The sequence below is a fragment of the Sciurus carolinensis genome, chromosome 12 (genome assembly GCF_902686445.1).
Source record: "Sciurus carolinensis chromosome 12, mSciCar1.2, whole genome shotgun sequence".
NCBI classification, from domain to species: domain Eukaryota; kingdom Metazoa; phylum Chordata; class Mammalia; order Rodentia; family Sciuridae; genus Sciurus; species Sciurus carolinensis.
The window spans coordinates 102,248,445-102,275,293 of record NC_062224.1 but is presented as its reverse complement, the minus strand read 5'-3'; the positions used below and the strand labels follow the sequence as shown (position 1 = coordinate 102,275,293).

At 43.0% G+C, this 26,849-nt stretch overlaps 1 protein-coding gene across 6 annotated transcripts in view; it reads left to right on the top strand.

Moving 5' to 3' along the window:
- Rgl1 (ral guanine nucleotide dissociation stimulator like 1) overlaps nt 1-26,849 on the top strand; it is a 270,086-nt gene that overhangs the window by 153,190 nt on the left and 90,047 nt on the right. For 2 of the 6 annotated variants that reach the window (XM_047520546.1, XM_047520544.1), the window contains exons 1-2: nt 5,919-6,087; nt 7,057-7,167. The exons of 2 other annotated variants lie outside the window; for them this stretch is intronic. In XM_047520546.1, the coding sequence (XP_047376502.1) occupies nt 6,061-6,087; nt 7,057-7,167 (138 nt within the window). In that variant the 5' untranslated portion in view covers nt 5,919-6,060. Of the gene's footprint in view, nt 1-5,918; nt 6,088-7,056; nt 7,168-26,849 lie in introns of those variants that run through there. 2 more of the 6 variants (XM_047520542.1, XM_047520543.1) reach the window with 1 other exon arrangement.

Genomic DNA, 26,849 nt, shown 5'->3' with positions numbered 1-26,849 from the left:
GATTGTTGTGTCTTGACCTTTTTGACCACATGAACAATTTTCTGGCTGTATGTCCTTTCTTCTTTTACAGACATCTATAATTATGTGAGGTAATAATGCTCATTAGCCCAAGTTCCAAATAGCATTCCAGCACTCCACTTCCCCCTCAGGAGAGCATCACCATCAAGAAAGAATGAGCACCAACAATTGGTAAACTGTTAGCTGGAAATGTTTGCCCTCATGGCCAGAGGAGCCCTGTGCATCTGACCTGCCGTCTCGTGAATGCTGCCTGTTTATAGCTCCTCTGTCTTCATTTTCTGTTCCCTAGGGCAGCCTCTTCTTGTAGTGTGCTTGCCTAAATAGAAGAGCTAATAACAGATCGTTGAGAGTTTTAACTCATACCTTATAGGGTCTGTGTAATGATTAATAAAATCAGTTTGGTCTTTCAGAAAAAATGGAAGCAACTGTCTACTACTTAAGAAATGTTCAAAGGACTATTCATCTTTAACCAAGTATGACCGGCTCCTTTCCCTTTGCAAAGCAAGGGTGGAAGGTCAAGTAAAAAGTGGATGGAGGGCTGGGTTGTGGCTCAGTGGTAGAATGCTTGCCTTGCATGCGTGGGGTCCTGGGTTCTATCCTCAGCACCACTAAATAAACAAAATAAAGGTATTGTGTTCATCTACAATTTTAAAAAAATTCAAAAAAGTGGATGGATAGGGGAACCCCAGGTTGTTCTGTTTTGTTTTTGGTGCTGGTAGTGGAGCCAGGACGTGGCACATACTAAAATAAAGCACCCACTCTGCCACTGAGCCACGCCTCCTGCCCAACCCCAGTTTCCATAGCTGGACACACCCATGACAGGAGGCCTGGAGGATGGTGGGAAGCTGACCACAGGAAGTTAACTGATGAGCAGCACAGCCTGCAAACCTGAAGAACAGAGAGAGCATTTCACTGGGCTGTTCAAAGGATTAAGTAGCTTGTATTTAGACAAGACTTTGATATTGTTGTAGGAAGGAGTTAAGATGTGACACCTATTTGCTTATGTCCTCCTCCAGAGGTTTTAAAGGGATCTATGAATAGACCAAGATACAGTTTATGAATAAAATATTGCAAGATGGCTATTATCAATGTCATTCAAAAATCTACTACCAGCGTGTGGGAAGGTTTTCAAATTACTCTGTTTAGATAACAGTTGCAGGTAGATAGAGGCAGTTTGTGCTCAGCATTCTCAAGGCATAGAAGGAGAATCCTGACCATTCACTTGCTTACCTTTTTAACATTTTTGTTTTAGTTGTGGATGGACACAATATCTTTTTCTATTCATTTTTTTTTTTAATGCGGTGCTGAGGATCGAACCCAGTGCCTCACATGTGCGAGGCGAGCGCTCTCCCACTGAGCCCCAGCCCCTACCTTTCTTAATGTAGTATTAATATTGTTTTCTTAGGACCATTTTCCTCTAAACTTTGGACTGGGCATAGGTACATGCAGTCCAGCAATGAGTTCGACGATGGCAAAGCCAAGGTCTTCCTATTTCTTGCCAACTTACATTGATATTTTCAAGACAAGGTTTTTTAAAGATGGGTTTATTGAGGTTTGAGTGACATGTAAAATGCCGAATGTGTTATATTCCCATGCAGACACCGCCACCATCAAAGCCACGGATGTACCCATCACCTCTCCATTTCCTCCTGTCCTTGTTATCGTTGTTGTTGTTTGTGTGTGTTAAAAATACACACATTCCTCTTAGAAAAGTTTCAGTATATAATACAGTATTGGCAGCCATAGGCACTGTGCTATCTATTAGATCTGCACTTATTCATCTTGTGGAACTGAAGCTTTGTGTTCTTTGGCCACCGTCACCTGAGGCCCATTCCTGGTGTTCACATTCTGTTGTCTGCTTCAATAAATCACGCTATTTTAGGTTCCACATGTAAGTGAGGTCATTGGTATTTGTCTTTCTGTGTTTGACTTGTTTCACTTAACATCTTCCAGGTCTATCCATGTAGTCACAAATGGAAGGATTTCCCTGTATTTTTAGGATTATATCATTATGTAAATGCACACACACACACACACACACACACATTTTCTTTATCCAGTTGTCAGCAGACATCTTGGTTCTCCACATTGTGTGCGTGTGTAATATATAAACATAAACCAGGGGTGCCTGACCTGCATCACATCCCTAGCCCTCTTTTTATTTTTTATTTTGAGACATGGTCTCGCTAAGTTGCTTAGGGCCTCATTAGGTTGCTGAGGCTGGCCTTGAACTTGCGATCCTCTTGCCTCAGCTTCCCAAGTTACTGGGATTACCGGTGTGCAATGCCATGCCTGGCTGATTCTCTGTCTTGGCTTTCGGGAATAATGCTGCAATAAACACAGGAGCGCAGGTGTCTTTTTGAGATCTTGATTTAAACTCTTCTGGACAAATGCCCAGAGTTTGTGTTACTGAATCTTATGGTACTTTTAATTTTAAATTTTTAGGAACCACCCTGCTATTTTTCACAGTGGCTCTACCAACTTACATTTCCATAAATAGCATGCCAGGCTTCCCTTTTCTCCACATCCTCTCCAACACTTGTTGTCTTTATTTTTAATAATTAACCATCCATCCTAACAACAGGCATGGGTGCTATCTCTGTGTGGTTTTGACCTGCATTTCCCTGATGATTATTGAAGAGGAGCATCTTTTCATATACCTGTTGACCATTTGTATGATTTTTTTATAAATCTTTCATAAATATTTTATTTATATGCATTTTATTTATATGCATATTTATTTATATATCTTTATTTATATGCAGTCTTTATTTATATGCAGTCTTTATTTATATGCATTTTCTGGTGCTCTTTGGTTGTTCAGTATTCATAACAGACTTCATAGTCATGTGAGGGAAGTTGGCTGTGTAGTAAGTCCTTTGTTTTTACCTGTAAAATGGTTAACAAAGTACTTTCATTCTGTATGTTTTTAAAAAATGTTTATTCAGTTCCTTTGTCCTCTTTCTTTCCCATCCTGAGGCTTGAACCCAGGGTCTTCCACATGCTAGCAGGTACTCTGTCACTGAGCTACATCCCCAACCCTCTTTGCCCATTTTTTATTATTTTATTTTTTTTGATTGGTGCATTATGATTGTACATAATAGTGAGGTTGTGAAGCCATATCTATACATGCATATAGCATAATTTGATTACCCTCATTACCCAGTACACTTTTTTTCTGTCCCCTCTTCCATTCCCCTGATCTGCTTTCTCTGTTCTGCTAGTCTCCTTCCTCTTAGTATCTTTAAAAATTATTATTTAATAATAATTGCTGGTGAAGATGTGGGGGAAAAGGTACACTTGAGGTATGAGTGACATGTAAAATTAGGTACACTTATACACTGTTGGTGGGGCTGCAAATTGGTTTAATCCCTGTGGAAATCAGTATGGTGATTCCCCAAAAAACCAGGAATGGAAATATCATATGACCCAGCTATTCCACTCCTTGGTATTTATATGAAAGAACGGATAACAGCATATTATGATGATATATGCCTTCCAGTGTTTATAGCAGTGCAATTCACAATAGCCAAATTATGGAACCAGCTTAGGTGACCGTCAACAGAGAATGGATGAAGAAAATGTGGTGTATATACACAGTGGAGTTTTACTTAGCCATAAAGAAGAATGAAATTATGTCATTTTCTGGTAAACAGGTAGAACTGAAAAACATCACACTAAGTGAAATAAACCAAACTCTGAAAATCAAGGGTCCAATGTTTGCCCATTTTAATTGGGCAATTTTTGTTTTGCTACTGAGTTGTAGGTATTCCTTATCCATTATAGATATTAACCCCCTATTAGACATGTGGTTGGTTCATCTTTTCTCCCATTATTCAGGTTGCTTTTTTACTGTGCTGACTGTCCCCTTTGCTGAGCAGTAGTTTCTTAGTTTGATGTAGTCCCTCTTGTCTAGTTTTTCTTTTTTTGCATGGGTTTTTGTTGTCATATAGAAAAGTCATTGTCAAGTCCAATAACATAAAGTTTTCCCCCTCTCTTATAAGAGTTTTTCAGTTTCAGGTTTTATGTTTTAAGTCTTTTATCCATTTTGAGTTGATTATGTGTGTGGCAGGGGCAAAATAAGGGTTCAGTTTTATTTTTTTCAATGTGGAAATCCAGTTTTCTCAACACTATTTGTTGAAAGACTGTCCTCCCCCACTGTGTGTTCCTGGCTACCTTGTGAAAGATCAGTTGATTATATACGCTTGGATTTATTTCTGGGCTCTTGTTTTGTTCCATTGGCCTCTATGTCTGTCTTTGTCAGTACCCTGCTATTTTGATTACTGCAGCTTTGTAATATGTTTTGAAATCAGAAAGTGTGATACCCACAGCTTTGTTCTTCTTTTTCAAGCTTACTTTAGTTATTTGGGGTCCTTTGTGGTTTCATATGAATTTTGGGATTGCTTTTTCTATTTCTGTAAAAAATAGTTTTTTATAGGGATTGCACTGAAGCTGTAGATAGCTTTGGTTAGTATAGGCACTTAACATATAAAGTCTTCCAATGCACAAACATGGATGTCTGTTTATTTGTGTCAACAGAATAACTGTTAGAACTTGTGAAGTATGCTCATATACCTGATGTGGCTTAGCAAGCAGGGAGGTAGGATATGCACCTGATTTTCCTCTGGTTCCTGGGGATACTTTATCTTGGTCATCAGAAGGATTTAGTTTATGCGTGTGGTGTTCTATATAGATACAACCACAGTTGGATAAAAAGAGCTTTCTTCTCTCTCTAGTCATTGAGCCTTATAAGTTCTGGTTGTGAAAGGAACTTAACTGAGTGACTTGAGGATATTCTTGAGTGTCCGAAGATCCTTTTGTTTTTCTTTGATGTGCCCTTGCTGTTGCTTACTCTGCTGGATCATCAACACACTTGATTCTCTCACTTTTCAGCCCATGTGTATTTATTATTAACCGAGGTTCTGCCTCACGCCTGAGCATGGCAGTTAGTAGGAGGCTTTCTCTCTGTTTAGCTTAAAGTTGATTAAATTCATTTAGTGGTGAATATAAAACACATGATTTCTAAAGATTTCTGTAGTTGACATGACATTCTGTCAGGTGCCAAGTTTGATTGCATTATTATCTGGTATCTCTTCCTGTTGATTTATTAAAACTGGATTGAAAATATGTAATCATCTTTTGTCACAACACAGATCTTTCCTTTATGATAAAGCTCCCAATAATGGCAGTAGACGAGGAAGGGCCCTTCCCTGAGGTTATGACTGCACTCTGTCCTTCCAGCGTACAACTAGCTCAACCCACGAGGGCTTCTCGCAGGCTCAGGGAACGTCCAGGGCCACCGATGGCCTGTTTTCCGTACCGTCAAGTCCAGAGAAACCCTCCATGCCTTGTCCCCTTCTCACCCACAGCGGCCAGTTACCCAGCAATTAAGCTTTATCAGAGTGGCGGTAGGAAGAAGTCCAGAGCGATTTCCTACTGGGAGCTTGCCATGTGGGACAGGGCACAGCCCCGGGCGTAGTTTTTGTGTATCCAGGTAGCCTCTGACCTTATCCTTTGTCCTAATGAAAAACTTCCTGGCTCCTAGCATTGCTGCTTTCGTTGGGGGTAACTCTGATTTAATCATTCTGGAGTCCAAAGCAGGCCGTTCGCAGACCTGTTTCCGACCCTCGCCTCCCCTGTTTTCTCCGTTACATCCCCGTCGCACACATGGTTCTATTTTGGCACCTGGTGGCCATCAGGAAAACCCGATAAACTTGAAAGGGTTGCTCCCGATCCCTTCGGAGGGGAGAAGCGTTTCCTGCTGGCTCTGTCCGCGGACTGGAGAAAGCGAGAGTGCGCTCGCAGGCACAAACAGGAAAGCCTGACATCACGGAGCGGCGCGGGGAGGAGTCTGCTCCTCGCTCGCTCGCCTGCTCGCTGCGCTCCCTTTGTGGCCCGAGTCGCGCGCACCGGCGGCGGCGGGGACAGCGCGGCGCGTGCTGTGCGCGGCGGCCGCTGGGGACGGGACGGGACCGGGCAGCTGGCGCCGCGGCGGCCTCGGAGCAGGGCGCATCATGCAGCGTACCGGAGAGAAAACTGAGAATGAAATTGCTTTGGCAAGCTAAAATGGTAACGCGAGCCCCCGCCTTCCCGAGGCTTCTCTGGTGGGAATCTTCTGCCGCTTTCTCTGGCGTGTTTTGGACGCCCTCGCAGCGAACGGAGCCATCCGAGCCCCTACTTGTGAGCTGCCGCTTTCTCACTCCGCTTTGTATTCATTCCTCCTCTCTGCGCGTCCTCTCCCTTTAAACCGTACCTACTTTGCGAGCCGTGGCCTTTGGTGTGTCCGGGACAGCTGTGTGTCCAGAGAGAACTTTGAAGGAGAAAGAGCTGCTGGTCTGGGCGGACCGCGGAGCGCTCCTGCGTCCCAAGCAGCTCTTTAGCCCCAATCCAAGGGTTAGCTGGCGACATGGAAATCCAGTGGGTCGCTGCATAGATTTCGGCTCAGGCTGCATGATGCTGTGTGGCTCTTTCTGCGCTGGCCAGATTATTTTAGGGAAATAAAAACTTTCCACCCCCGCTAACTTTTTGGGTTCCAAAACAATAAAAAAGACATGCAAAGCATTTCACTTCCAAAGGGGTGAGGACTCTTGGCATTTGAAACACTCATTTGTGTCTGAGTTTAAAACAGTTTGCTCAGATGATTGAGCTGCTTATGAAAGTACGAACTTTTTTCTACAAATGAGTTGTTTTCCTTTTACTTAAGGGGGAAATGTTAATTGGGACTAAACCAGAGTTTCTTTATGAAGAGAAAAAAGAAGACTTAAAAAAAGCCATTTAAGATATGTGAGCAAGTCTAGGAAAAATAACTAAATGGAAAAGTTCGGGGATCTTGATACCACAGGAAAGGGCGAGGAGCCAAGAAAATCTCAGCGTCCCTCTGTCACAGTGTCTTGAAGGGCTCTGATTGTAATATTTATTTTGAACAGCCCATCTTGTGCGGAGTGCTGCTGTAAGCAGCACAGCAGCTGGGATAGATTGTGGTTAGCAGAGAGGAAAAAAAAATACTCTTTTTCTTTCTCTTTATCCCATCCCTGGCAGAGCTCGATTCAGGACTGGGGTGAAGAGGTAGAGGAAGGAGCTGTTTACCATGTCACCCTCAAAAGAGTCCAGATTCAACAGGCTGCCAATAAAGGAGCAAGATGGCTAGGGGTGAGTAAAGCTGGAGAGATTGTGAACTTCGGAATTTCAGTGTCTGTTGTTCTGTGAATATCATTATTATTTAGCAGAGGCAGCTCTCCCCACCTCCTCTTTTGGACTTAAAAAGGAAACTGCTAATGACCAAGTGTTTGCACTCGCTTTACAGGCCTGTTTCTGTACTTGATGTTTTCCAAAGCATCTCCCCTAGGTTGGTCAATAATTCAGAACCTCTTAGAAACATCTTGACGTATTTGGCAAATAGACTGGGGGTGGAGTGGCAGAAAATGACAGAGTGACAGGTCCGGAAAACAACACTGTTAGACGGAGCCATAAGCTACCTGGCCCACATGACACCCTTCTCTTGCTCTCTGCTCTCTACCGATTGATGCTGACAGCCTCCACTCCCATAACTCCCAGAATGCTCAGGCGTGAGGCCATTCCAAGTCCACTCCCTTTGAGGGGTGGCAGGTTTCTTACTGTAACCTCTTTTCTGTAGCCTGGAAAGAGGTGAATGCACGCTCAGCACCCCTGACTTCTCCGGTAGCAGAAGTAGTGAAGAGTGGGGACCTTTGGAAAATACTGCTTCCACAGACAACTCTTCCACTGAGATTCTGAGTGTGGGATAGGTCATACCAATCCTTAGCCTAGTGGATCTTTCAACTAGCCCCAAATCAAGGGACTGTGGGGAGTGGAGAGTTCTGGAACAGGACTGCTACTTGGGCAAACGTGAATCTGTGATTGGAGGAATTCTGGATGTGGAGATAGAAGTTCCTCAGAGAGTCTGGTGAGAAGCGACACGAGAAGCCTCAGGAGAGGAGAGAACGGAGGCAGAACCCATCCTGGCTGCAGGCACACTCAGGTGTCACAGGGGATGGACTTCGGACTAATGAGGGTCATGCACTTGCATCCTATCTTTACTGGCTTTGAGTTCCAGAAAATTCAGCATGTTCGGAGCAGAAAGATAGAGTGGGAAGGAGCCGAGAAGCACAACCACCCAGGGACTTGAGACAGCATGTGACCGTCAGAACCCGAGTGGCAGACAGGAGGGCCAGCTGCCTGGTTTCCTTGCCGGGCACATTGCTTTGGCCTTCGGTGACCACTTCAGTCCAGGCCTTTCCTGTTACTGTACTTGGGCAAGATACCACCCAAGAGGGCAGTATACTTAGAGACTTGGCAGGTGCAGTTTGGAAAGATAGGAACCTTTCCAGTGGAAATTCGAGGTCTTACTTACCAAGCAGGAACCTTACTCAGAAGGTGATTTTAGAGCTAATTATGTGCATCACCAGCTGACCTGATAGGAAAAGCAGAACTAGAATTCTGACAAGTCATTACTTTGTTTTTGGCGGTTGTGTATTTGTACTTTATTTTGATGTGGTGTTGATGTGGTTAGGCCTAACTATTTCAGAATGACTCACAGGCTGCCAACCAATTGCCTTCCAAGGGTCATTACATTTTCTGGTATTGGGTTGTCCCCCTCTTTCTAATGAGACTAATGTTGCTTGGGTAACAGCTTTAGTTTTTGGCCAAATACGATGGCCATGCATGTCGTAGGGGAAATGGAAGGGTCTGTTCTGTAGTTCCCCCCAACCCCAGAATGCCATTCTTTGAGGGTTCACAGTTATTTAGTGATTTTTGCTGATATTTAGTGATTTTCGCTGACTCTTCTGTCCACTGGACTCTACTTCTCTCTTCTCTCCTGCTCTCTTGGTGCTCTCAAATTTATGGAGTTCAGAGGTGACTGACCCTGGATTTAACATTGAGGAGGAAGATAATGGGAAGAGATTGGTTCTAGTGGAAGGAGGACCCTTTCCCTTTCCCTTTCCCTGTTTCAACAAAGTGAGACTCACTGCTTCCACCCTACTTGCCCTACTCAAGGGCCAGTTCTTAGCACTTCACACCTTTGGTAATGCTTGTTTTCTTCTCTTAGGTGTCCTGTGGGGAAGCTCTGTTTTTGTCCTTGAAAGTTCCAGACTTAATTGAATGTGACTCAACCAATTGAGCCATAGCAATTACAAAACCTTTCTTTTTAGGACTGAGTGGCTTCCCCGTGTTTGTTTTCCTACATACCAATAACCTTAGAATTCTTCAAAGTACCTAGCTTTAGCAATAACTAAAGATTGAGGTTAGGTGAGGAAATTATTGAAATATGAAAATACCCTTATTTTCATAGGAAAATGAGGAAGTGGTATTATGATTATCTGTTTTGTTTACACGTAAGAAAACTAATGTCCAGAGAGGTTAAATTGCTTGCCAGGGTCACATAGCCCAGAAGGGGTAGAGACTGGATTTGAACGCAGATGGTTAGTTGTTTGCCGTCAAGAACTATCTGGAACCTTAAGGCTGTTTCCTTAGTAGGAGAATTGACTCAAAAGAGCAAGGATGCTAACTGGGTGCTTTTCCCTGAGGATGCACCTGGTGCAGACTTGAGAGCTGTGACTTTCTGTTCCTCTTTATACTTTGAATGATAACGTGAGCTATAAACTGAAGGGGTCTTGTGAAGATGTGTGCGGTGGTGGTAATCTCTCCATTTTGGATGTGCGAAGCACGGTGCCTTGAAGATATCGACGAGAACCCGAGCGTAGGCGCTGCCTCACGGTACGTGTCTGTATGCTACTCAGAAACCTAAAAGGCAGAGCATAATTTTGCATTTTCTAAATCTAAGACCTCTAAACATGGTCAAGGAGGTCAGCTGTGGAAATTATAGCAAAATGATTAAACATTGTCAGATGTGGAGTCTCATATAGTCCAAAACATTTAGATCATTCTTTTAAAATTTGTTTCTTAAATTTTGTGTTTAGTTGCTCTTTTGAAGTCAGACAGCTTATCTTCAGTTGTAAAATACAGCACCAAGTGGGGGACAGGCCCTGTTAGTTCACAGCCATTGACAGTGAGGTTATGTTGCCAATTCTGAAAAACTAAGTGTGATTGAAACACTGAACCATTTTTCCTTTATAACAATATCTTAGGCTGAGATAATGTTACCTACCAATAGCTCTTCTAGAAAAATGGCCCCAGCTATGTAATAGGCTCATGAAGCCTCAGGGTTGGAAGGCACACTTAAAATGTGATTTCATCCAAACATTCACTTAACCCGAGTCATATGCAGGGGTTTTGGAAGGGCAAATGGTCAGAACTTATTTGTCCTTGGTCTTAGCATTGTGGTTGTACATTGACTCTGACATGTTGAAATGAGTTGAGAAAATATCCATATTCTCTGGAAGCAGGAAATGTCCCATTTTAGGAAGAATAATCAAAGGGACAGAAAAAAAGAATCCAGGGAAGGGGCTTTGGTGTCTTAGCATAGGCAAACTCAGAGTCCAGAAAAATGTGTCAAACTCAAGATAAGTTCAACATGGGGCTATTGTTTCACAAACAGGATTGTGAGTGCAAGGTCAACTCTGCAGGGTTTGTGGGAGTGGAAGGGTTGGTGGATTGTCACGTGGCTTCTCTCAGTTCTGTGCTTCTGTGGTCGTGAGGTCCTTGTGGGGCCCTGTGCCTTCTTCCTTGCATCCAGTGTTTATCACAGTGTTTCCCACACAGACTCTTGATAAATGTTGGGCTGAGCTGGAAAGCTTGATAGCTAGGAGGCTGGAAAAGATAATAAAATAGGACAGAAGAATGCAGAACATAGAAATAAAAGAAACTGGAAATCTCATGTAGCTCCTCACATTTGGGTAAATTGTGGTCAGTCTGGGGGTCTGGGAGTGCAATGGTAAGGTGACCCTTTGTAGCATCTGGACTGAGAAATTGACTCAAGTGGATATGCAGTTTGGATCCACCCTCCCTGGCATTTGGATGGTGTTGCTAGGCATGCTGCCTTTTTATGGTATACTGTTCCTTGCTTCTGGGAACCCTCTCTGATCCAAGTCTGGATGAACTGTCTGTTCTCTATGGTGCCGAGCATCCTGTATCTCCTGTCAGGCTATCTTACTCTGTTGTAATTGTCTGTGTTTGTGTCCCCCACTAGTCTGGAAAACTCACAGCCATGATGCCCTCTTATTGGCAGAAACCCAATAAATATTTGTTGAATGAATAGATCCAGCATCATCCTTCTTTGGGGGAGTAGTATTGTCTTGATAGATAGGATTGTGTGGCAGCTTCTCATTTAAAACAAAGTAGCATGAATATGTCAGCTTATAAAGAGAAGAAGAGGGGCACGTGAGCGAGAAAAATCAATCAGGCAAATGATTATAGCTGTCTTAACATCCTTTCTGAAACAAAGAGGGCACAAACAAAGGTAGTGATTATTTTAATGAAGTTCCCCAGTGCTTTGTAAAGCCAGGAGATCCGATTGTACTTGTCTCATTACTGAACACTAAAGAAGTAAAGGCAGTGCAGGAGTTAAAGAGCATTTGGCAACATTACAGCTGTGTGTGGTTGGAGTGCGGAGTGGGATTTTGGAATCGTAGGAGCTAAGCCCTCGAGGAGCCTCTGGTTTATAGTTGGTCCTCCTTGTTCTCATCCAGGGAACAGGCCCTCGGGTTACGTGGTTCATGTCTGTTGGAATGTTTAATTTAGGCTTTAGAAAGTAAATTTCAAAATTTAGTAACCATCAGTAAATGAACCAACTGGTATTTTTCATTTTGATCTTGGGAGCATGTTTCTAGAAGAATTAATCCCAATAACATGGTGGCCTATCCCCATGAAGAAAGTACAGTAAATTTGAGTTGCCTGAGATATTGTTATTGGATTGGTGTCCTTCACTGCTTTCAAAATCTGTTGGGATCTGTGTCAGAAATATGAGGCATGTAATTAAGAATATCCACTTCCGCTCATCAGTCCAGGGGGTGCCGCGTGGAGTTCCGTGTACCTGTCCACCCCTAGAAATAGCAGCAGCTCTGACATTCAAGGCACGTCCACCCTTTATGCTTTAAAGTATGCATCCTTTTAAATTAATATTATGAACATATTTCATTCTTGTTTCTATGAAATTATAAAGAAAAAGCCCGTGGAGTTATAAATTAAGAAAGACAAGGACAGAAGTAAGATATTGTGCTTTTTGCTTTAGCACTTAGTTGGAATTTATCACCATCCCTGTCAAACACTATCCCTGTAAATGTCTCCTTTTTACATGATCAGAATCTTACAGTGGCTATCTTAGATATTTTATATTAAAATATGCAAAAATATACTAAATAACTAAAACATTCGAATTTCCACCATGACATACTTTTTTTTTTTCAGGAAAACATTGATTTCCATAAACAAAGCAAGAAAATGATTGCTAATGGGGAAGATAATAGAATTGCCTTGTTCCGTCAGAGAGACTCAGCCACTTGTGTCTGGGTTGCCACGGGTGTGGCTGGAGTTGATCTGGAGTTCTCTGGAGTTCCTGGCAATTTCCGTGTCGTCTGTGGTAAACACATCCAGTGGGAGCCCCCTCACTGCTGTCGCGTGTCTTGTATGATTCTGTCATCAGCCTTTCGCCTGCTGAACCCTCCTTTGATGGCACTAGTTTATTCATCAGAAGCGTATACTGTAGGCCAAATGCCATGTTAAAGTTAAATATCGGGGAGATAAACTAAGACAAAGCACTCCTTGCTCTGAAGAAACTTGCAAGTGACGGGGGAGACAGAAAGCTTCGCTAGCTGAAGTTGTTTGTGCTAAGTGTGATCCAGCTCAGGAAGCCAGGCAAGGGGGCCTTGAAATCAGATGGGAGAAAGGGGTGGACTGTCTAGGACAGTGGCACAGGAGACAGCGTCCTGCCACGAAGACGTGAGCAATGAGTGGGAGTTAAGAGTATGTGAGGTACCAGGGGAGGCATTCCAGCCTGGAGGCCTGAGGTGAGACTGCTGTGTGAGGCTCAGCCCAGGGAAGAGGGAAGTGTGCCTGGTGAGAAAGTGACAGGAAGGGGGTCAGAGAGAAAGGCCTGAGCCACTCACTGCGAGCCGTGGTTCTCAGCTGCTGGGCCGTGGGCTACGGACTTCCCCTCGCCCTGAACACTGGTGCAGCGTGGCTCAGCCAGGTTGCAATTCAGAGTGGCGGCTGACAGCTGAAAGGTGATGCATTGGAAGGGAGCCAGGCTGCAGCCAGGGGACCTGGGAGGAGGTTTTAGAGGGAGAGGTGAAGAAAGGCCAGGACCTGAGGGAAACCGTGGCAGCAGAATGAAGAACCTTGGGGGCGGGGCAGAGTGCAGGTGTGGAGGGCAGGCGGGGGGCCAGAAGGGGAGCTTTGGCCGGCCTGGGTCTCAGGCGTCTGGGTTTCCACCCGGAGGGCTGCAGAAGCTGTCTAGCCTTCTGGGGTCGCTGCCACCTGCTTCTCTCTGGGTCCGATGTTCTGGGGCTTCACATCAGGTTTCTCTGTGTAAGACACTGTAAATGCTCCCTTTCCCATGAGAAGGCCCTGCAGAAAAGCCAGAGCTGGGCGGGCCCGGCTGTCCTGTCTGGAGACAGAACTTGAGTTCAGCCCACCAGGAACGGGCGGAAGGCACTGCTTGGCGTCTCAGATTCCAGGGACCTTCACAGAGCTGGTGCTTCTTGTCTTTTCTAGGCTTGTTTCCCTGCAAACTAAACAAATTGAAACTGTGGGCCATGGAGAGAGAATAAATATGGAACCCACAGAACTATGATTACAGAGTCGTGTTTTAGACGACAACATTTAAACTCATCATTGTGTTGTTAGGGACACAAGGAATTCTATGGTTAGGTGTCCTAGTCTTTTTCTCTCCCCCTCAATGTCTAAACCTCTCTACACTGTCTGTCCTGGTTGCTGGCATGCGGCTCCTGGAGGCTCACACTGGAGTAGTTCTGCGTCTTGTATAAAGGAACAGTTTTAGTAAGATGGGACGCTTTCTTAGTTAAATGCCACATCTCAGTCTCTCTCCCTCCCCTTTCTTAAATGCACACACATACATACACACACACACACACACACATACACACACAACATGACTGTTAAAGTGTTTTTTCACCTTTTGGTTCTTAGGATTTGGTACATGTTTTTAATGTCACTCCATGGCCTCTTCTCTATATTGATCAGAGCTGGACTTTGTCATGCTTTGCTTGGTTTTCTTCAATTACCTCATTATTGTAATTGTTGACTTTACTCTGAGAACTGCCCTTAGTTCAAAAAATAATAAAAACAGAGGAAGAAAGGAAGGGATAAAGGTAGAATAAGCTTACAATATTAAACAGAAGGTGCCCCCTCATAGGGGGCTCAGTTTTGTGCACGGAGAAGAAACCACATGTTAACCACCGGACCTTTGGCCTTCCAGCTGGTGTGACTGTGCTGTGCTGGTTGGGCGTGGCTTGGTGCATCACTCTTGGTTCTAGGTGACTTTAAACTTGCACGCACCGCCCTGTGTTTTCTGGTGTTTAGTCGCCTGTACCATCTGTGGCCCAGGCTTGTAAATTCATTTCCACATAGCTGATCTTGTCCCACAAGTTGTCTCTGTGTCTGCTCTTTTCTGCAAAAGTATTGGGCAATTCAACCTTTTTTCCTTTTCCTTTTCCTTTGTTTCCTCTTGATTTAAATACTTATTTTCATTTTTTGTGAAAGTGAAACCAAGATAGAGTCTTTCTAGTTTCATCTTTCCAAAGATCATTTGAAGGCCCTGGCCGTACTTTTTACTAAAGGTGGATGCTTTGGGTCAGTCATACCAACTGTTATCTCTGCAACCTCCTACTAGTCACTCTTCCTAGTTATGGGCCATCCTCATACCTATAACTTCTGTCACTATTAATGGCAGAGGTAGAGTCTGTGGACCATTTTTATCTACCAAAAGAACATTTATTAGACATAGGTAACAAATAACTGAAACTGGATTAGACATTGGCAGAAAATAAAATGTTTTATAGTCACCCCTTTTTCTAGTTAAAAATTGCAACACTTGAAATTGTTCATTGAGAGAACTGATACTCTCAAATTGCAACCTCAGGAAAACGGAAGCTTTTGGTTAGTTTGTGAAGCACTGGGAAAAGATTTGCCACTTCTCTCTGAAGGTCGACTCCTTCTAATGCAATAAGCAAATGACCAAGTATTCCCAGGACCCAGAGCCCTCAAGGCCTGCTGGACAATCAGTGCATGGTTCTTTCTCTCTGCAGGGGACTTCATAGGAGCTGGCACCTCCCAGCTGCTCTTCCTTTTCAGGGCTATTTCAGCAGGAACCTAGTGTAGGAAGTGACCTAGTGCACAGGTCAAGAACCTGTGCACTGGAGCCAGACAGACCTGAATTCAAAACTCACCTTTGCCACATGTGAGCTACACAGGCTGGAGCTATGGGGTTATTTACCTCCCTAAGCTGGAGTTCCTCACCTGTGGAGTGGGGTTAACACTGGAGCCTTCCTGTGCAGCTGCTGAGGCATAGGTAAGCTACCTGTGCAGGTGCTTGGGATAGTGCCAAGGACATGGCGAGACTCACCGAGTGGTGGGGCTCGAGTCCACACCCCACTGTCAGGGTCCATTTTGAACCCTGCCATGGAACTTGGTAGAGCCCTGGGTGGCTTTCTTACCTGCACCTCCTGAGGTGTGGGGTCATATGACCCCAGTTTGCTTGACTAAGAAACCATATTAGTGAGGACTATAGATACGTTCCTGACCTGGTTCTCCCATTGTGCACTCCTGGGAGGAAGGACCGACTGTGACGGGGTCAGTAATCCTTGTTTATTAGAAGTAAATATGGATTACCAAACTTTCTGTGTTTATTGCTAAATACAACTTATTGTTTTATTTTCTCTATCTGGCTGGCCACATAGTGAAAGATGGAATTATTCCTTGGGCTCCAATATTTTGCCCTTCGAATCCCTTTGGGTTTTCCAGAGTTAATTTGTTAGTGTTCTTTTATTTTTTTAAAAACTTAAAAAATTCTTACTGTTTAACAGCAGATCATATTCTGTCTTCTGTATTTGCTATTTCTGCTGGAAAACTGAGACGATAGGAAGCGTTTTTTCTAATGCCTGCTTAGTAAGCATTATGCTAGTCTTGGGCCTTCTGTAGAATGTTAGCAAACTGCTTGCATCATAAATTTCAAGTCCTAGATTACACTGCTTGAGATAAAGTAAAGATAAAATTTCTTGCTGTGCCACCTGTTCGTTAGCTAATACAGCACTTGAGCCCCAAACCAGGAATGAGCTGACTTGCTCTGAGGTGGTGACTTTCAGAATGATTTTGAAATTGTACATTTCCTTGTCTGTGAAATGGGGATAATACATGCTTTTCCCTCTGCCTCTGTGTTTTGTAAGGATCACACAAATTAACATATATGAAAGTATTTTTTAACACATAAGTTGTTTGACAAACATAAGTTGTTATTTAGCCTAAAGGCTTTTCATTCTTTCTCTCTCCTCACCACCTAAGTGCCCCCTGAGCATGTGGTTCTGTTCGTTAGTCCTTCCTCTCCCCTCATTCTTGAGGGAATATTCCATATTCTTCTCTTCCCACTTGCTGCTTATCAAATGCTATCTCCATGCTTGACAAGGAGTAGTGTTTCTTCTGTCCCCAGATGGTTACCACTGGCATCTAGGTGTATTGCGAACGAGGACAGCTGGGCCCTCTATGGATTGGTCATGGAAAAAAATATTCCATTACCACAGAATTCTAAAGATAATTTCAGTCAATATCTTGCATATGAGAACTTCCTATTTTCTCTTTGATTCTTCTTTACTTTCAATTTGTTCCACAGAGAGTGGTAAAATTAATGCACCAAAGAATGGAAAGTGCTTCCAATCTTGCAAATCTACTGGAAAAGCAACTCTTGGTTTGAGGCCAAATCCCAATGTGGGACTTGAACTCATGACCTCATGCCAGAGGCAAGAATGTCACCAACTGACCTGCACCGACCCTTGTAAGATGTAGAAATTTAAAATGCTTCCTTTGAGTAGTCCTGTTGTTGCATTCTGTGTTTTCTGCTTTCTTCCAGTCTTTTCCTGCGGTGTTCCTGGCCTGCCTCTTAGGAACACAGTTTTGGAGATCTATTTTTTCTCACTCTCTTTCCATTTGCTTGCTACAGATGCTTCCTTCTTGCTTTCCATCTCTCCCGTGTAAGTTCCTTTTTTTGTTCTTGTTCCTTCCTGTCCTTCTTCTGGATTAAAAATAGTCCCCAGGGTCTTTGAGCCACTTGGCCACAAATCTGACCTTTCTTCTATTCATATGGGGCTCCCCTGAGCATCTAATGATCCTTTCCTAGTCTCTCAAGATACTTGGACCCAGCATCCGTTCCCTGTCAATTTGCGCCTGTTCCCAGCTGACCTGAGCTAACTAACCAGTGTACTCAGAGCTGAAACTGGAAATTAAGGCTCTTATACGAAAGTGCTTAACAAGTGATGTGCTCACATTAAATGTTCCGAACACTGAATCCTCTCTCCTCTGCTGGCTCTGTGTGTGGTGCTAAAGAAAGGACTCTTTTTCCTCTGTCTCGGGATGCCTGCATGACACTGGTCTTTGTGCCGCACAGTGACACTGGTCGCCTCAGCCCAGGTCCAGCTTTCAGACAGCTGCTGCCGAGGCTCCTGGAGCGACCTGCAGTTGCTTTGCTTCCACAAAAGTCTTTCTCAGGGACCTGGAGTTGACTTGAGTGTTTTCTTCACGAACATTCTTCACTTAGAGTTGGAGGATTAGGATATTCTATACAAAAATGACTTTATCCAGTGTTGATCTGGACAATCCACAAATGAGTGTCTGCTTCCGGGCAAAGCTCGTAAAACTTAAGGTGACTGGGCTAGAAGAACTGGTGGCAGCAGCTCTGCTTTCAGCCTCAGCCCTCACCTGTATGCTGGGACTCGAGGCGGCAGGGTTGACACCTCTCTTCTCAGTGGCAGAAGATTTCAGAGGCTCCCTTTTGCCTGGCCCTCCAGCTCCCTGTGTGGTTAGGCTTCCATGGAAAGACCTGGTCCCATTTTCCGTTGAGGGTTGGGTTGTAGATTTCCTCACTCAGAGCAAAGCTGACCTCAGGCGCGGCTCTGTCTTCCTGCATCCCACTTGGTGCTGTCGTGCTTTATGTTTGCGGGCTGGCTAGCAAGCTCCCGCTGACCTTGAGTCAAGCGTCGCCTCTACTCTCCTACTCCCTGACCTCTCTTCTGGATCATCTGTCCTTTTATCTGGGTTTCCTAGCGCCTTACCCAAAAGCTCTACTACAACACTTATCACCCTATTAACTATCTTTAAAATATTGCTTTTTGCCCTGTTCATTTAAGCACCTTGAGGGCAAAACCATATTTACTTCCACATTCCTAAAACCTGGGACAGTGTCAGGGACATTTTCATTACTCAGTAAGCATCTTATAAATTATTTGACCTTATCTCTATTACATGTATCTTACACGTATCTAGAACATGTTATCTTTAATGACATTTTTTAAAATTGTCATTGGTAATATTGTCTCAATTTTTGAAACAAGAAGAAAACACTGAGTAAATAAATGGAATTTAACTAATGTCATATACTTAAACTGGTGACACCACAAATAAAGAAAATACTGTTTTCTTCATCTTTGTCTTCATCACCTATACGTTTCATGATCTTAGGAAAAATGACCCAGCAAAGATGGCGACCTTTATAGACTGGCAGATGTGGAATATAGAGTTGGTCTGTAAACATCTTAGGGACATGTAGGTTGAGTCATGGTCAGACAGATCTCTAGGAACTGATTTCTGCTTTGCTATCCGAAGTTGTCCTACTTAATGTTTCACATATCTTTTATCTGATGCCTATAATTTGTTTCAAGTTGGCATTAACCAGGTATCAAGTCAGTCTGGCTTTGCTTTGTTTAAACACATTTTTGTGAGATCTGACCCGCTCCGTGCGCATCACAAGAAGCCTCTTACTCTGAGACATAAGTTGCAGGCTTGTCATGCGGTTCCTGTGGTGTGCTTCTCTTCTCAGGACTCACTGGCAGAAAAAAAAAAAAAAACTTAAAAATGGGTGACATGAATTATATACTATTGTCTGTGTGATTTATCAGGCTCCCTTTGCTTCCCTCTCACACTTCTTCTATTCTGTGATTTTTTTTTTAAATATAATTTTTAATTGTAGGTGGACATAATACTCATTTCACTTTTATGTGGTGCTGGGGATCAAACCCAGGGCTTTAGGGGTGCTAGGCAAGTGCTCTACCACTGAGCCACAACCCCAGCCCTATTCTGTGATCTAAATTCTTAGTTATACCTTGGTTCTACCTTAGGCAAAACGTAAAGCCTAAGTTGCAGGTTTTCAGTCTTCTACCTGTTTTTGGTCCCTTCGTTCAGACCCTCCCAGCTGTAATTGGCTCTGTCAACACCAAGTTCTCCGATGGCCTCTGATCCTTCTTGCATGAGCCCGTACCCTTTTCTCTGTACAGGTATCCTATGGCATACTTTGGAAAAGAAGGTAGAACTTTTTAAGCAATGCTGTTAAAAGAGGGATGCAACAACCTTATACTCTTGTGTGTGTGAAAGAGGAAAAATTCATGATCCTTCCATGGGAACATAATTCCTTTTACTTTTGCTTTTTATCTTCCAAGTTCTGTTCACAGGCTCTCATTTTAACATAGTTGCAGGCATGCTCTCTATTCAGTTTTTGTAATCAGCAGATAATATTTTTCAGAACAAATTCTGTAAAAGTTACTTTCTAGAAAGTTTGACTTGTGTGATATTTGTTACGTTTCTGATGTCACAGACAAAAAATGCATTTGGACTTTGTGTATGAGGAGGTTCAAGGTGATAATGCCTCTTATTGGTTTACAAGCCTCGTTTCTGTTCTTTTACTTTGTGAAATTCCTCATCCCTTATCAGGGCTGTGGGCTGCACGGGGAGCTGACTGTGAGAGGCGGCCATGTGACTGAATGTGCAGGAGTGGATGGGGCCCCATCCTTCTGCTCCCAGCTGCTCTGGGGATGTGGGGCCAGAAAATTCTAGGGCTGCTTGATCAGTGGGGTGGCTACTGGCCACTCACATTCATACTTGGAATGTGCCTCATCCAAAGTGAAACGTCTGTCCATGTAAAAGCCACTCCAGATTTTGAAGACTCAGGACAAAGAAAAGAATGTAAAATATCTTGGTAATTTTTTAGAGTGATCAACATGTTGACATAATGGTATCCTAGATATAATAGGTTAAATGAAATATGTTGTTAGAATTAACTGTACCTATTTGTCTTTGCTGTTTTAATGCGGGAACTAATACCTTTAAAACTACCTATGACTGGTATTTCTCTTGGACAGTGTTGCTCTTGAATCTTACTTTTCAAAAGGAAGTTGTCATTTATCAGTGGGTTCTGAAGTTAATTTAGTGGGTTAAAAATCAGTCCTTTAAAATTAGAACAGAATAGAAAATGTCAGAGTGGCATTATTTTTGTTTAAAACATACACATGTGGACTGAGTACCATGTAAGATGTATTTTAAAAAAAAATATATGAATCATGGTTAAAAAGTTGAAAAGTCAGTGTTCTGTGTGGTCTGGTGTAATCCAAAGTATTACCAGGAGGCCTGGTCTGCTCGGTAAGAGGGCAGGTTGGTACCAGGGACATCATGTGGATTTTAGGTCTGGTTGGAACCAGCTCTGGAATGCCTCACCTAAAGCAGACCCCACACGAAAGTAATTGGTGCCCATCAACAGTAGCCCCTCAGGAGACTTCCTGAGTGAGGGACGAAGGAAGGATGACTGTCGTGTTGTTGAAGGCTAGACCCGTGTGCTCAGCCCTCAAGTATGCCCGGAGTCCAGGAGTGACCTTTGTGTGATTGCGTGCTTCTTGAAGATGTCTTCAAAATGGTCTCATGGTCAGCAATACTTTCTAAGAAGCACGGTGGTTTCTTAGTGACCTTGGAGCCAAACTGGATTGAATAGGGTTTTTTGTGACCCTTAGCTTCTCCTCACCACAGTGACTTGTTGAAGTCAGAAGAAGCTGTATTCTAATCCAAGATCACATCTTCTTCCTGCCTGACAGAAAACATGTCCTTTACAGTACACAGATGCAGGGGCTGGGGTCGCCAGGGGTACACATTTGGTGGGGTTCTATAAAAGGCCTCTTAAAGCCACAGAGAAGATGGGGAAAAAGCTCTAAAAAATGAAGTTTATGAAGTTACATGGCCTTGTATTTGTTCTGACAGTTGTAAAAATTCTTTTGGGCTGACCCATTTTTCCTTTCTTAATTTGAAAAAAAAAAATTCTGGCAGGCAGGAGTAAGAAATGTAAACCATGTGACTAATGCTTCAGCTTTCTCTCCTGGAGCCAGATTCTTTAAAATTATATCTTAGACATGCTTGATTTTTAAAAAAACAATTGCCCACCAAAACCACCAAACACTTATTTCTGAAATTTGTAGACTTAGATGGCATTCGTTTTCAGGAAAGAATCTCAAAGCACAACATTTAGGAGTTTTTGAATGGAAACCTTCTTTGGGGATTTTGCCCTGGTGAGTTAGATTACCCCAGGCACTGACCAAGGGCCAGGCAGCCTCTTGCCTCTATTTTGCTTGAGTATTTCCAGTCCTCTTGGTAGCCACCCAGAATTTCCAAGAGTTAGACTAAATGATCTTCAAGGTCTTTTGTAGATGAAAAGTACTATGAGTTCAGTGACAGACAGAATTGGCAGTCAGGAACCATGTTTATGTCTACTTCTTCTGTCACAAATAGGTCATTTGTTCATTCACTTATTCACTCAAATTTGATCATGCATTATGTGCCAAATGTTGTTCAGGATTTTAGAGCATTTATCACAGTGATTCAAGGGCTTCCAAAGTCAAGTTCCAGTGTTCCTTTCTGTGTGATTTCCTGTGTGTCACCTTTGCATATACCACACTTCAGCCAAATAGGCTACTTTCCTGTCTTGGGGTTTATTCTTTCTCTGTTGCCAAGGTCTAAAATGTCCTCCTTCCTCCAAATCTCTTTCTGTTTAAATACCCCTTCATTCAAATTCTGGCTCTCATGCTACTTTGTCCATGAATCCTCTCTGTTTTCCCAAGAGGTAGTAAATGGTCCCTCTCAGTACTACATAGCACTCTGTGCTTCTTTTGTGACACTACATGTTATCTTCTGTTAGGTTGAACTATATGAAATCACAATTTTTATACATTTTAAATGATCAAATTTTGGTAATTTATACAGTTTTGTCTAATATTAGCTGTGTTCTATGTGGAACTTAAAACAGGTCTCTGAAAATGCATTGTATTCAGGATTTATATTCAGCAAAGATTCTGGGGTCTTTCTTAAACATTATAAATTAAGAATCTCATTAAATCTATTTGAGTGTTGATTTTTAAAACTCTAAATATGGAAAATATTTATTTTTATTAAGTTTAATTTTATTAGTCCCAGCTAACTGTCCCAGTATTTTTCACAATCTAAAATTCTGATTCAGTAAATCAATTTATCAGCCATAACTTTCAATAGAGTTTAATAAGCTTTTGTATTATATTGCTCGAGACACTACCCATTCCCAGCAGTATCCACTAGTTAAATTTGCTCTCCCTCTCCGCATTCCTTGACCGACTGATTTGGATTCAGATCTAGCCATCTCTGTAGTTACTCAGCACCCACAATTCCATTGTGTCTATAATGATCAAAGGAGGGAGTTAGCGGGATGGTTTTTTTGGTCTATGAACATTGTGTCTGTAGTATTTCATGTTACCCCTGTAGGGTCAGCAAAGGATGGAAAGTTTGTTTGATATGATTTTGTTTTTTTAGTGATTTCTTGTCAGCTCCTAGTTACCACTGTTTACAAACCAAACCTAGGATTTGAGCAAGAGTTGTTGTCAGGAATACCAGTCTCTCATTTCCAGTCTACCTTATTTCTTGTCCAAAAATTGGTTCATTTTCTTGTCACCACCCTTACACATGTCTTTGATTCTGTCCTTCTGCAGAGGTTCCATTCAGCAGTATTATGATCACATCTGCTGGTTCTTTCTGGACTCTTTCCAGTTGTCTGTGGAGACATGGAATCACTTAAAGGATTAAGTGCTTTTCTACTGTCACTTCTCTGACCTCTGTGATGGTCCAACTCTTTCAGTTCAAAGATCATTTTCCTTGATAGTGAAGAGGGAGCTAAGGGGGTGAGGTAGTTCTGCTTTCTCTGTTATCAGTTAGTGTTACCCAGCTGATCAGTGGGTCACACCCTTCCTACTTCTTGCTCCTAGAATAGCTGAAAAAAGTCATTTTATTTGACCTCCACATTTCCCACAAGACTCAGTTCACTATGACTATTAGCTTTTGTGTTTTTGGGTTTTAGATATGAACTACCCTACCTTAGTAATGGGACCTTCTTTCTGTCTCTTACCCCTGTAGTAGTCAGTTTTCATTATGATAATGAAATACACGAGGCAGGCTAACTTTATAAATAAAAGCACTTTATTTAGGCCACAGTTTTGAAGGGAGAATGGCATGGGCTCGGGCAAGGGACCCCCCAGTCCCCCAGCCTGGTCCATGGCAGTGGTAGGAGCACAGGCAAGAGGGAGGAGTCACAGCTTGACACAGGAAGTCAGACAGGGACTGGGGTCCCACAGTCACTTCCGAGGGCATGTTCCCAGTTGATCTAGGGCCTCCATAGGTCTACATCTCGAAGGTCCCCCTTTACAATACGGCTGCATTGAGAACCACGATCCCAACACATGAACCTGTAGGGCCAAATGGTGTCCAAACCATCATCACCACCTTGATGTCTTTAGGTGCCTTTCTTCCATTTCATATTTGAAATAATTGTCCCACCTTTCTAGAAGCCTCTTTCCTGTTAGAGAAGGTTTATACTTATTTTAAAAAATATTGCTTGCATAATGTTTAGGATGCATGTCTGATACTATATGGATCGTAATCACTTTCTCCTGAGATTTCTATAAATTCTGCAGTGATCCTTGTTCATAATGTGTAAAATTAATAGTTGTTTTTATTTCCTTCTATCAGCAGAATAGATACAATTCTAGAAGAAAGCACCAGCAGTTATTAGTAACTGCTTGTACAGTGAGAGGGAAGAGTCAGAGATAAGTCTAACATTTTTGGTGCAGTTGAACTAAGAGAATAGTGGTATCATCTGCAGAAACAGGGATTCTGGGAAGCAGAACTTTGTGGTGCTTGCGGAAGGGTAATGGTAGGATTATTTGAATCTTGGAAGTACCGTGCTGAAGGGTTTCCTGATGAGGAGCGATTTGGGATAGAGGAATACATTTGGGTATCATTTACACATAGGTGATACCTCAAGCAGCCAGAATGAATAGTGTAGGAAAAGTGGAAAATGGAAGATCTGAAGCACGTTTGGGTAGCAGCACATCCAGGGGCGTAAAAGGAGAGATCAGTTAGCAGAGGAGTTGGACTGGGTGTAGTTAGGGAGGTCAGAGCAGAACCAGGCTCATTCACAGGGACAGAGGAAAGGGAGGTCCAAGTTTCACAATTTTTAGAGTCTTATGTACTCCAGAAGGGAGAAACACCCTCTCACTTTAAGTCATTTCAGTTTTTTTTAAAAGCATATTTTAAAACAGCAGATTTAACAAGAGTGGGATGTTTAAAGGTAGACACGCTCACAGCAACTAAAACTGGCGATCCCAGTGGAAGGCGTCCTTCAATGTCACCTTCTTGGTGAGGCTTCTGTGACCCTTCATTTAAATGGCAGTCCTTCTGCACCTTAAACTCCCTTCCCCCACTGTGGTTCACTTTCCCCTTGGTGTCACTGTCTCACATGGCCTTTTGTTCATTCATTCGGTTGTTCACCTGTCCCTGCATTGGATTGTCAATTCCAGGAAGCTGGGTTTGGTTGTTCCCTCCCCACCTCCTGGAGTCTAGAACAGCACCTAGCAGATGGAGGACTCAATGTATTTGTTGAATATATGCATCTAAGAAAGAGCTAATGATGAAATACTGGGCAAAAGGGCAGGTCCTGTGTCCCTGGTAGCATTTGGTGGCCTCCTGAGCTCTGAAGTCATGCTCAGGATAGTGTACTTTTGAATGCAGAGAAATGGCATATTTCAGAAACATTTCCATCAAAAGAAATGTGACTATTAAAATGTTGTTAAGGATTCCTCCTTAGGAAAGTTTTCATATGATGACCACTAAATTTCCCGTGAAGGATCCCTGTCATGTGATTTAAATGTACTGTTTTTTTTTATTCTTCCTCAACCTTATTCACACCCCAGACACTGTCCTTCTAGACCTGCCTGAAGTGAGTTACAGGTGTGGCCTCTTTCCTTCCTAGTCTCAGAGGCCTTAACCAGAAGGTGTGGGATTAGTTAGTGGAGCTACAGAGAAATATAGGGCAGCTAAACTTAAACATTACTAAACTAGGAATTCTGAGACTGGTTTTCCCTCACACCGACTGCTGCTTTATGGTATGATGTTAATGACCTGTTTGTGCCTTTCGTGTGATTCTGGAAAAATGAATCAATAAGTGCATCTCAGTAACTGTGAGGTGCTGATCCAGTCACATATGTAGACTTGAAAGATGCTCTCCGTTCTCCTCAGTGAAGGCACGCTCCAAAGCCTGGCTCCTCACTTCATAGAGCTGGCCTGGCCTGATTCATTTCACTTCCCTCCACAGTTGCCCCCTAGTCCTTGAAAAAAACATTTTTTCCCTTTCTTCCCCTTTCATTATTTACATAGGATATATTAACTGTGTACTTGATTTCCCCAGCTCGATATAATTCGTTTTTCAGCCTTACAAGCTGTGGGAGCCCTGGGGAAGTCTTTGAGGGTCTCCCACTTTAATTAGAACGACAGAGCGGTATGGAGTCATGTGATAGGCGGTCATGCAGCTCCACCGGTTACATAACAGAATGGCCACTCACAACAGATACTGAAATCCATCTCACGTCCAGGACCATTGTGTCCACTTGCAGAGACAGTGCTTTCTTTGTTTGCACCAAATAAGCAGCTCGTGGTTATTAGCTTAGCTATTAAGTTAAATCACATTCCTGGAAAGGGAACTGTTGCAACCTTTTTTTTAGATGGGAGAGGAGAATGCCTATTTGAAAATCCAAACATACAATTACTGCTGGTGACATGACTGTTACGCCTCTTTGACAAGACGAGCTTATGTTTTGTTTGGTTTAAACAGTTATAATTTCCCGTAGTCCTGTGACTTCTGTCATATTGATATGAAATCTAAATATTTGCCTTCAAATAGTTTGAGTAACAGGGCACATCTATGTCTTCATCTGCCTGTGTTAGTGTGTGGTTTGAGTGTGTCCCCCGGAAGCTCCTGTATTGGAGGTTTGGTCCCAGGTGGTAGTATTAGAAAGAGGCATGGAACTTGGAAGACGTGGAGCCTCATCAGAGATCCTTGGTCACTGGAGGAGCTGTCTCTAGAAGGACTTAAGGTAGATCTCATGGACCCCCTGAGCCCTCATGAAAGGGAATCCCAAGAGCCAGCCTGACTCCCGAGTCGCTCTCTCTCTTCCTGTTTGGAGGTGTGATCTCTTCCTCCCACGCATGTTGCCTCCATCACGATGCCATTTAGCCATGTTCTTGAATCTCCAGAACCGTGAGCTAAGTCAGCCTCTCTTCTTTATAGAGCTAGCCTACCTCAGGTTTTTGTTGTTGTTTTGTTTTTTATTTTTAGTAGTAATGAAAAATGAACTAATACAGATGCTGTCTCTTCCTTCCCAATACCTGATGGGGGAATTTTGACCTGCTCTGGGGTATAGGACCCGAGTGTGTGATTCATTCACAGCGTCTGATATGGAGGAGGCTCTTCCTAGACATTTGCCGCATGTGAATGAGGGGAGAGGGAAGGTATCACATGACTGATCTTCTGTGAGCAAATGATGGCCCTGATCCGTCTGGCACTTCTCCTTCAGTGTGGCTCT